General features: G+C 45.8%; 1 protein-coding gene across 1 annotated transcript in view; it reads right to left on the bottom strand.

The window, feature by feature from the left end:
- The window catches only part of nat10 (N-acetyltransferase 10), a 38507-nt gene that overhangs the window by 1782 nt on the left and 24669 nt on the right, over positions 1–12056 (bottom strand). Inside the window, exons 16-26 of the mRNA XM_046313773.1 lie at positions 11811–11912; positions 11642–11716; positions 2494–2610; positions 2130–2263; positions 1947–1995; positions 1716–1812; positions 1490–1603; positions 1134–1306; positions 912–1031; positions 547–645; positions 271–425 (exon numbers count right to left, since the gene is read on the bottom strand). Coding sequence (XP_046169729.1) covers positions 271–425; positions 547–645; positions 912–1031; positions 1134–1306; positions 1490–1603; positions 1716–1812; positions 1947–1995; positions 2130–2263; positions 2494–2610; positions 11642–11716; positions 11811–11912 — 1235 coding nt within the window. The remainder of the gene's footprint in view (positions 1–270; positions 426–546; positions 646–911; positions 1032–1133; positions 1307–1489; positions 1604–1715; positions 1813–1946; positions 1996–2129; positions 2264–2493; positions 2611–11641; positions 11717–11810; positions 11913–12056) is intronic.

Consider the following 12056-nt stretch of genomic DNA (forward strand, 5'->3'; position numbering starts at 1 on the left):
CATAATAATAAATGCCATTTAGAAAATGCTTTTATAACAAAGCGATTCACAGTAGCGCATGCAAACATATTCATATGGGAAGCCGCACCATAAAAACAATGAAATATCTTAGCCCTTCCCCATAGCCCTAACCCTTTTATGTTTGCAGATCTGTAAGGTGTAAGCAATATGATGTAATTCTACTAACTCACTGGTTATACCTGTCCAGACCGAGACGAAGGTAGCATATTACATTGTTATAGCAAGGATTCTAGATGTTTCTCCTCTTACCTCTTTATGCTGACAACAGCCGCCTGTCCTGCTTTCTTCAACACCTGGTCCCATTCCTCGTCGTCTCCTCGGATCAGGTACTGTTGCAGGTCCATCTCCTTGACCTTCTCCATGTCCTGTTTGTGTTTCTCCTGGAACTCTTTGGCTGCCTCATCCTGGGGAGAAAAAACAAATATTTAATCTGTTGCATTCATATACTCACTGCACCATTGAATATTATGGTCTATCTATCCTTTCGTTGTCATGCCATTCATAAAACGGAGGAGAGTTCCATACTAGATCATCATTGAGGGTTTTGACCGTGGGCTCCATGGAGATGTCTTTAGATACAACCATCTCTGCCTCAATGGCCTTCTCCTGGATTCTGTTGAAGAACTAAAACAGCACACAAACATGGTGAAAATAACTAAACAGGTAATAATGAATCACCTAGCTGTCATTGTCTGAGACACAGTAAGTATGAGACATTTACTCGTACAAACTTTAGGACATTTCATCATACAATACATTTTCTAGGAACTAAAGGTTTTTTGGTTCGCTACTTATAGCTAGGCAGGGTGGATAGAATGGTAGAGTAAGAAATAAAACATTTTAAATGTTAATTACATTTCCCCTCATGGGTACTAAATGTGTTTTCTCACCTGCACTACTTTCCTGATGAGGCGGTTGAACAGTCCCATGAGCTGAGAGCTGGGAAGGTCAATCTCCTTCTCCAGCTGGTCCACTGATTTATGCTGCAGCCCCACACCTAGCAACAGAGCCTGGAGATGAACAGACGGAGTTAGAGACTAGTAAAAAAAAGGAGGGGGATAGACGAGAGTGTATGCGCATGTCTGTGTGTGCACACATAACGTCCTACTCACACACTGTGCGGCGGACAGGGTCACGTCTCCCAGCTGTTTGAGGAAGTACATGCGTGCCACGGCAGGGATGAGGTCCATGATGAGGTGGTAGTCCACCATGTTCCTAGAGTACATCTCCAGACGCTTCAGATCATAGGGGCTGAACTGACCAGACAGCTCAGAACTGCTCAGGGCTGGGGAGAAAAAGCAGGTGAGACATTGAAAACCGCTCATCTGTAGCCCAAATCATCCAATAGTACTGGCAGACTATCAACAGGTGGGGAGACCCATTTTGGTCTAGTTAGATTACCACAGGGACAGTGGTGGTCAGATTTTTGACTGGTGGGGAGGGAAGGAGGGAGTGAAGGGGAACTTACCGGAGCTGGCATCCGTCTTGGTGGTGCTCTTGTTCTGCAGGATGTTGAGGGCCATACTGGGAGAGAAGCTGCTGAACTGGTAGGAGAGCAGAGACAGGAAGCGCCGACGGAAATCTGGAAGAAACAAAGACAAGGTGAGTTGCAATGCAGAGGGAGAATAGAGTAGAACATCAGATGATACTTTATTTTCCACTAAGAGACAGAACACAGCACACACAAGCCTCACCTTTCCAGAAGGCAGACAGCCACTGGCCCTGTTCAGGAGCCTCCATTGTGTTGAGCTCCTTCAACATCACCAACGAGTGCTCCCCCGTCAGGTCGTTCTGGGAATGATAACGCCACACCATGGGTCAAAAGACAAAACCAAGCATTACAATAAGCAATACTCCAACTGCATTCAATTTCAGCACAATGATGTAAAGTAGTAAATTGTGAATAGTAGATATTTTCCACTTACAGGGGTTTGCCGCAAATAGACAGGAACAAAACCAGCTTTCTTCCAAAACCTGTGCGGTAACAAAGAAAAAGACAGATTAATACTTGGGAAAAAAACAGAGGTGATGATGAAGCCAAATGCAGAGTTTCCCAGTGTCAGTAAACACCAATTATGTATATAAAATCTATGGTAAATAATACTTACTTGAGCAGCGGAGGTGTGAGGCCATAGGATACTCCCAGGTATTCTAGTCTCTCAGCCCTCCTCTCACTCAGCTTTAGAAGCAGAGGAGGGAGGTCCTTCCTAGGGTGCAACACTTCTTCTAGGAGGCTCACCGCCTATATATTAACAACACTGTTAGCAAAGCACCTCCAACAGAGTGAAAACAATCAACTCTGCTCAATGCTGCTCTTTGGAGTCAATGTGAGTGACAACAAAAGACCGGAGTCTGGGTGACTTTTCTCCCTGTGGATGTGATTTGTACTCATGGAATGTGTATGTTCAGGGGATTGTTTTTCCTGTCGGTGAGTGTGCAAGTGTTCAGGCGTTTGTGTGAGTGAGGCATTACCTCGCTGGTGACAGAGGTGATCTGGCTGTTAGCGGTCTGTGCGTTCTCATCCATGTAGGGGAACTGACCCTCGTAGTACAGCTGTAACTGTTGCAGTGCTCTGGAGCCATAACCCATCTCCAGGACAGACAGGGAAACAAACCAGTTAAAGGGATACTTCTGGATTTTGGCAATGAGGTCCTTTATCTACTTCCCCAGAGTCTGGGGTGCAGTTTGAAGGAAGTTGCTGACAAGCATCAGCACAATGACTGGAAGTCTATGGGTATCTGCGAGCTAGCAGTCATTGCTAGAAGTAGTTTTGCAAACCAATGTTAACTTCCTTCATCCTGGATCAAAAGTACCAGTCAAAAGTTTAGACACCTACTAATTCAAGGGTTTTTCTTTATTTTCTACATTGTAGAATAATAGTAAAGACATCAAAACTATGAAATAACCCATATGGAATCATGAAGTAACCAAGAAAGTGTTGAACAAATCAAAATATATTTTAAATTGTTCAAAGTAGCCACCCTTTGCCTTGATAACAGCTTTGCACTCTTGGCATTCTCTCAACCAGCTTCACCTGAAATTATTTTCCAACAGTCTTGAAGGAGTTCCCACATATGCTGAGCAGTTGTTGGCTGCTTTTCCTTCACTCTGCGGTCCAACTCATCCCAAACTACTTGTTTGATGTTACAAGCGAAATGGCAGTACAGGGACAAGGTGGTGGCGCAATTCAACAGCTCAGACATGAGACGTATGTGGCAGGGTCTACAGGAAATCACAGACTACAAAAACAGCCACATCATGGATACCGACATTATGCTTCCAGACAAACTAAACACCTTCTTTGCCCGCTTTGAGGATAATACAGTGCCAACATCGCAGTTCGCTAACAAAGACTGCGCTCGCCCCCCCCTCAGTGGCTGACGTGAGTAAAACATTTACAACATGTTAACTTCTTATGACAGGGGGGCAGTATTGAGTAGCTTGGATGAATAAGGTGCCTAAAGTAAACGACCTGCTCCTCAGTCTCAGTTGCTAATATATGCATATTATTATTAGTGTAGGATAGAAAACTCTAAAGTTTCTAAAACGGTTTGAATGATGTCTGAGTATAACAGAACTGATTTTTATATATTTTTTATTTATTTATTTTTATTTATTTCACCTTTATTTAACCAGGTAGGCAAGTTGAGAACAAGTTCTCATTTACAATTGCGACCTGGCCAAGATAAAGCAAAGCAGTTCTCACATTCAACAACACAGTTACACATGGAGTAAAACAAACATACAGTCAATAATACAGTAGAAACAAGTCTATATACAATGTGAGCAAATGAGGTGAGACGGGAGGTAAAGGCAAAAAAAGGCCATGGTGGCAAAGTAAATACAAAAATAAAGGGAACACTTATACAACACAATGTAACTCCAAGTCAATCACACCTCTGTGAAATCAAACTGTCCACTTAGGAAGCAACACTGATTGACAATAAATGTCACATGCTGTTGTGCAAATGGAATAGACAACAGGTGGAAATTATAGGCATTTAGCAAGACACCCCTAATAAAGGAGTGGTTCTGCAGGTGGTGACCAGACCGCTTCTCAGTTACTATGCTTCCTGGCTGATGTTTTGGTCACTTTTGAATGCTGGCGGTGCTTTCACTCTAGTGGTAGCATGAGACTGAGTCTACAACCCACACAAGTGGCTCTGGTAGTAGTTCAGCTCATCCAGTATGGCACATCAATGGAGCTGTGGCAAGAAGGTTTGCTGTGTCTGTCAGCGTAGTGTCCAGAGCATGGAGGCGCTACCAGGAGACAGGCCAGTACATCAGGAGACGTGGAGGAGGCCGTAGGAGGGCAACAACCCAGCAGCAGGACCACTAACTCTGCCTTTGTGCAAGGAGGAGCAGGAGGAGCACTGCCAAAGCCCTGCAAAATGACCTCCAGCAGGCCACAAATGTGCATGTGTCTGCTCAAACGGTCAGAAATAGACTCCATGAGGGTGGTATGAGGGCCCGACGTCCACAGGTGGGGGTTGTGCTTACAGCACAACACCGTGCAGGACGGTTGGCATTTGCCAGAGAACACAAGGATTGGCAAATTCGCCACTGGCGCCCTGTGCTCTTCACAGATGAAAGCAGGTTCACACTGAGCACATGTGACAGACGTGACAGAGTCTGGAGACGCTGTGGAGAACGTTCTCCTGCCTGCAACATCCTCCAGCATGACCTGTTTGGCGGTGGGTCAGTCATGGTGTGGCATTTCTTTGGGGGGGCCGCACAGCCCTCCATGTGCTCGCCAGAGGTAGCCTGACTGCCATTAGGTACCGAGATGAGACACCTTGTGAGACCATATGCTGGTGCGGTTGGCCCTGGGTTCCTCCTAATGCAAGACAATGCTAAACCTCATGTGGCTGGAGTGTCAGCAGTTCCCGCAAGAGGAAGGCAGTGATGCTATGGACTTGCCCGCCCGTTCCCCAGACCTGAATCCAATTGAGCACATCTGGGACATCATGTCTCGCTCCATGCACCACAGACTGTCCAGGAGTTGGCGGATGCTTTAGTCCAGGTCTGGGAGGAGATCCCTCAGGAGACCATCCGCCACCTCATCAGGAGCATGCCCAGGCATTGTAGGGAGGTCATACAGGCACATGGAGGCCACACACACTACTGAGCCTCATTTTGACTTGTTTTAAGGACATTACATCAAAGTTGGATCAGCCTGTAGTGTGGTTTTCCACTTTAATTATGAGTGTGACTCCAAATCCAGACCGCCATGGGTTGATAAATTTGATTTCCATTGATAATTTGTGTGATTTTGTTGTCAGCACATTCAACCATGTAAAGAAAAAAGTATTTAATAAGAATATTTCATTCATTCAGATCTTGGATGTGTTATTTTAGTGTTCCCTTTATGTTTTTGAGCAGTGTAGCAAGTAAAACACTGGAATGGTAGATTTGGAAGAATGTACAAAGTAGAAATAAAAATAATGGGCTGCAAAGGAGCAAAAATAAATAAATAATATGACAGGCAAAATCCTGAGTTGAAATCAAAACAGGAAGTCAGAAATCTGAGCTTTGTATGTATTCACCAGAGTCCCCAATGAAATCGCCTTGAGATAATGTTGCACTGCCTAGGGGTTCCACTAGATGTCAACCATCAATATGAATTATTATGAGACTTCTATGGTGTTGTGGGAGTGAATGATAGCAGAATCAGTCAGGTGTCATTTTCTGATCATGCTTATTTCTCATGGTAGTCACTTGCGTTCCATTGCTCACGAAGACCAGGAGTACTCCGGTTGGAACTTTATTGAAGCTATATGTTAAAAACATCCTAATGATTGATTCTGTACTTAGTTTGAAATGTTTCTTCGACCGGTAATATAACTTTTTAAATTTCTTGTCCGATATAACACTGACCAGAATGAGCGTTTGGAAATGTATACCAAACGCGCTAACAAAAGAAGGTATTTGGACATAAATAACAGACACTTTCGAACAAAACAAACATTTATTGTTGACCTGGGATTCCTGGAGTGCTTTCTGATGTAGATCAAAGTTAAGGGAATATTTATCATGTAATTTCTTGTTTATGTTGACGTCAACATGGTGGCTATTGTGACATTTCTGAGCACCGTCTCAGATTATTGCATGGCTGGCTTATTCCGTAAAGTTTTTTTGAAATCAGACACAGCGGTTGCAATAAGGATAGGTATATCTATAATTCCATGTGTATAACTTGTATTATCGTCTACATTTATGATGAGTATTTCTGTTTAACGATATGGCTATGCAAAATCAATGGATGTTTTTGGAGCTAGTGAATGTAACGCGCCAATGTAAACTCATTTTGATAAATATGAACTTTATCAAACAAAACATACATGTATTGTGTAACATGAAGTCCTATTAGTGTCATCTGATTACGTTCAAACGTTAGGGATTCATTTTATCTCTATTTTCTGCTTTTTGAAACTCCTCTCTTTGGCTGGAGGGAAAAAATGGCTGTTTTTCTGTGGCTATGTAGTGACCTAACAATCATTTGTGCTTTTGCTGTAAAGCATATTTGAAATCGGACACTGTGGTGGGATTAACAACGGGAATAGCTTTAAAATGGTATGAGACATGTACGTTTGAGGAATGTTAATTATGAGATTTTTGATGTTTTGAAAATGGCATCCTACACTGACGGGCTGTTGTCAAATCGCTCCAGTTAACAGGATTGCAGCCATAAGAAGTTAACCTTTGCAAGGCTGCTGGCCCAGACGGCATCGCTAGCTGCGTCCTCAGAGCATGCGCAGGCCAGCTGGCTGGGGTGTTTACGGATATATTTAATCACTCCCTATCCCAGTCTGTTGTCCCCACATGCATCAAGATGACTAACATTGTTCCTGTACCCAAGAAGGCAAAGGTAACTGAACTAAATGACGACCGCCCCATAGTACTCACTTCTGTCATCATGAAGTGCTTTGAGACTATTCAAGGAGCATATCACCGCCACCTTACCGGCCACTATCAACCCACTTTGCATACCGCCCAAACAGGTCCACGGATGACGCAATCGCCATTGCACTATCCCATCTGGACAAGAAGAATACCTATGTAAGAATGCTGCTCATTGACTACAGCTCAGCATTCAACACCATAGTACCCTCCAAGCTCATCATCAAGCTGGAGGCCCTGGGTCTCAACCCCTCCCTGTGCAACTGGGTCCTGGACTTTGACGGGCCACCCCCAGATGGTGAAGGTAGGAAACAATCTCCACTTCGCTGACGCTCAATACTGGGGATCCGCAAGGGTGTGCTCAACCCTCTCCTGTACTCAACCCTCTCCTGTACTCCCTGTTCACTCACGACTGTGTGGTCATGCACGTCTCCAAATCAATCATCAAGTTAGCAGACGACACAACAGTAGTGGGCTTGATTACCAACAACGACGAGCCGGCCTACAGGGAGGAGGTGAGGGCGCTCGAAGTGCCGTGTCAGGAAAACAACCTCCTACTCAACATCAAAAAAACTAAATGAGATGATCGTGGACTTCAGGAAACAAAAGAGGGAGCACACCCCCTATCCACGTCGAAGGGACAGCAGTGGAAAGTTAAGTTCCTGGGCATAAACATCACAGACAAACTGAAATGGTCCACACACACAGTGTGGGTAAGAAGGCGCAACAGCGCCTCTTGAACCTCAGGAGGCTGAAGAAATTTGGCTTGTCACCAAAAACACTGAAACTTTTACAGATGCATCCTGTCGGGCTGCATCATAGCCTGGTACGGCAACTGCACCGCCCTCAACCGCAAGGCTCTCCAGAGGGTGGTGCGGTCTGCACAACGCATCACCGGGGGAAAACTACCTACCCTCCATGACACCTACATTTACATTACATTTAAGTCATTTAGCAGACGCTCTTATCCAGAGCGACTTACAAATTGGTGCATTCACCTTATGACATCCAGTGGAACAGCCACTTTACAATAGTGCATCTAAATCTTTTAAGGGAGGGGGGGGTGAGAAGGATTACTTTATCCTATCCTAGGTATTCCTTAAAGAGGTGGGGTTTCAGGTGTCTCCGGAAGGTGGTGATTGACTCCGCTGTCCTGGCGTCGTGAGGGAGTTTGTTCCACCATTGGGGAGCCAGAGCAGCGAACAGTTTTGACTGGGCTGAGCGGGAACTGTACTTGCTCAGTGGTAGGGAGGCGAGCAGGCCAGAGGTGGATGAACGCAGTGCCCTTATTTGGGTGTAGGGCCTGATCAGAGCCTGGAGGTACTGAGGTGCCGTTCCCCTCACAGCTCCGTAGGCAAGCACCATGGTCTTGTAGCGGATGCGAGCTTCAACTGGAAGCCAGTGGAGAGAGCGGAGGGACGCGAGAGAACTTGGGAAGGTTGAACACTAGACGGGCTGCGGCGTTCTGGATGAGTTGTAGGGGTTTAATGGCACAGGCAGGGAGCCCAGCCAACAGCGAGTTGCAGTAATCCAGACGGGAGATGACAAGTGCCTGGATTAGGACCTGCGCCGCTACCTGTGTGAGGCAGGGTCGTACTCTGCGGATGTTGTAGAGCATGAACCTACAGGAACGGGCCACCGCCTTGATGTTAGTTGAGAACGACAGGGTGTTGTCCAGGATCACGCCAAGGTTCTTAGGTTCTTAGCGCTCTGGGAGGAGGACACAATGGAGTTGTCAACCGTGATGGCGAGATCATGGAACGGGCAGTCCTTCCCCGGGAGGAAGAGCAGCTCCGTCTTGCCGAAGTTCAGCTTGAGGTGGTGATCCGTCATCCACACTGATATGTCTGCCAGACATGCAGAGATACGATTCGCCACCTGGTCATCAGAAGGGGGAAAGGAGAAGATGAATTGTGTGTCGTCTGCATAGCAATGATAGGAGAGACCATGTGAGGTTATGACAGAGCCAAGTAACTTGGTGTATAGCGAGAATAGGAGAGGGCCTAGAACAGAGCCCTGGGGGACACCAGTGGTGAGAGCGCGTGGTGAGGAGACAGATTCTCGCCACGCCACCTGGTAGGTGCGACCTGTCAGGTAGGATGCAATCCAAGCGTGGGCCGCGCCGGAGATGCCCAACTCGGAGAGGGTGGAGAGGAGGATCTGATGGTTCACAGTATCGAAGGCAGCCGATAGGTCTAGAAGGACGAGAGCAGAGGAGAGAGAGTTAGCTTTAGCGGTGCGGAGCGCCTCCGTGATACAGAGAAGAGCAGTCTCAGTTGAATGACTAGTCTTGAAACCTGACTGATTTGGATCAAGAAGGTCATTCTGAGAGAGATAGCGGGAGAGCTGACCAAGGACGGCACGTTCAAGAGTTTTGGAGAGAAAAGAAAGGGATACTGGTCTGTAGTTGTTGACATCGGAGGGATCGAGTGTAGGTTTTTTCAGAAGGGGTGCAACTCTCGCTCTCTTGAAGACGGAAGGGACGTAGCCAGCGGTCAGGGATAAGTTGATGAGCGAGGTGAGGTAAGGGAGAAGGTCTCCGGAAATGGTCTGGAGAAGAGGGGAGGGGATAGGGTCGAGCGGGCAGGTTGTTGGGCGGCCGGCCGTCACAAGACGCTAGATTTCATCTGGAGAGAGAGGGGAGAAAGAGGTCAGAGCACAGGGTAGGGCAGTGTGAGCAGAACCAGCGGTGTCGTTTGACTTAGCAAACGAGGATCGGATGTCGTCGACCTTCTTTTCAAAATGGTTGACGAAGTCATCTGCAGAGAGGGAGGGGGGGGGGATTCAGGAGGGAGGAGAAGGTGGCAAAGAGCTTCCTAGGGTTAGAGGCAGATGCTTGGAATTTAGAGTGGTAGAAAGTGGCTTTAGCAGCAGAGACAGAGGAGGAAAATGTAGAGAAGAGGGAGTGAAAGGATGCCAGGTCCGCAGGGACCTACAGCACCCAATGTCACAGGAAGGTCAAAAAGATCCACAAGGACAACAACCATCCAAGCCACTGCCTGTTCAAGGCGAGGTCAGTACAGGTGCATCAAAGCTGAGACAGAGATTGAGAAACAGCTTCTATCTCATGGCCATCAGACTGCTCAACAGCAATCACTAAATCAGAGGCTGCTGCCTACATTGAGACCTAAATCACTGGATACTTTAATAAATGGATCACGAGTCACTTTAAACAATGCCACTTTAAATCATTTCTACATATCTTACATTACTCATATCACATGTATATACTGTATTTTATATCATCTACTGCACCTTGCCTATGCCGCTCGGCCGTCCATATACTTATATGTACATATTCTCATTCACCACTTTAGATTTGGGTGTATTAGGTAGTTGTTGGGAAATGGTTAGATTACTTGTTATATATTACTGCACTGTCGGAACTTGAAGCACAAGCATTACACTACACTCACTTTAACATCTGCTAACCATGTGTATGTGACCAATGGTTTCAAAAAAATAAAATAATCTGTAACAATCTCAATTGGGTTGAGGTCGGGTGATTGTGGAGGCCAGGTCATCTGATGCAGCACTCAATCACTCTCCTTCTTGGTCAAATAGCCCTTACACAGTGTTAGGTGAGCCTTGAATTCTAAATAGATCACTGACTGTCACCAGCAAAGCAACCCCACACCACCTCCTCGCTTCACTGTGGGAACCACACATGCAGAGAATATCCGTTCACCTACTCTGCGTCTTAAAGACACGGCGGTTGGAACCAAAAACCGCACATTTGGACTCGGACCAAAGGACGGATTTCCACCGGTCGAATGTCCATTGCTTGTGTTCCCTGGCCCAAGCAAGTCTTCTTTTTGGCGTCCTTTAGTAGTTGTTTCCAATTTGACCATAAAGGCCTGATTCACGCAGGATCCTCTGAACAGTTGATGTTGAGATGTGCCTGTTACTTGAACTCTGAAGGATTTAGTGCTGCAATCTGAGGTGCAGTTAACTCTAATTAAATTAACCTGTGCAGCAGAGGTAACTCTTGGTCTTCCTTTCCCGTGGCGGTCCTCATGAGAGCCTGCTTGATGGTTTTTGAGACTACACTTTCAAAGTTCTTGACATTTTCCAGATTGAATGACCATGTCTTAAAGTAATGGACTGTCATTTATCTGTGCTTATTTGAGCTGTTCTTGCCATAATATGATTGAGTCTTTCCCCAAATAGGGCTATCTTCCGTATACCACCCCTACCTTGTCACAACACAACTGTTTGGCTCAAACGCATTAAAATGAAAGAAATTCCACAAAATAACTTGAGGCACGCCTGTTAATTGAAATCCATTCCAGGTGACTACTTCATGAAGCTGGTTGAGAGAATGCCAAGTGTGTGCAAAGCTGTCATCAAGGCAAAGGGTAGCTACTTTGAAGAATCTCAAATATTTAAATACATTTTGATTTGTTTAACACTTTTTTGCTTACTACATGATTCCATACGTGTTCATTCATGGGTTGTGATGTCGCCACTATTATTCTACAATGTAGAAAATAGTAAAAAATAAAACCCTTGAATGAGTAGGTGTGTCAACTTATGACTGGTACTGAAGATTAAGGGACTGATTGGCAAAATCACACTGTAGCCCCACATAGTCAACACACCTACATACAACTCAATCGCTTTGGAAAGTCGGAACCAAAATATGTCGGTTTAGAGAGCTGCACTGCACAAGCACAACTGACAAACCATGAAATACAGGGGAAAAAAAAACAGAACTTACCCCCTGATAGTCAGGGTTGACAGAGATGCGCACCACCCTGCCTCCAGACAGACTGCCAAACTCGGGGTCTTGGAACTGCAGAGAGAGCACGACATTAGAACTGATCAATGCCAATAGTGTGAGATTATCAGTGGGAAGCCATATGGCTCCAGGCCTGTATTCTCAATACCTGCTCTGACACGGTCCAGGGGATGAGGTCACCGGAAGCCTTCTTTCCTCTGGACAGACTGTTGAGGATGGACTGACGAGAGATCTCTCCTTCCAGACACACCTGAGAGGAACATTATGCACACACAAACTTTAGTCGATCATATCAGATGATGATGATGATGATTTCTACTACGGCTTGTGAGTTTGCTGACTGTAGAATCCGATGCGGCATGCACACGGTCTGCCACAGAGAGTACACAAAGGC

This window comes from Oncorhynchus gorbuscha, linkage group LG02 (assembly GCF_021184085.1).
Source record: "Oncorhynchus gorbuscha isolate QuinsamMale2020 ecotype Even-year linkage group LG02, OgorEven_v1.0, whole genome shotgun sequence".
In the NCBI taxonomy this organism is placed as follows: domain Eukaryota; kingdom Metazoa; phylum Chordata; class Actinopteri; order Salmoniformes; family Salmonidae; genus Oncorhynchus; species Oncorhynchus gorbuscha.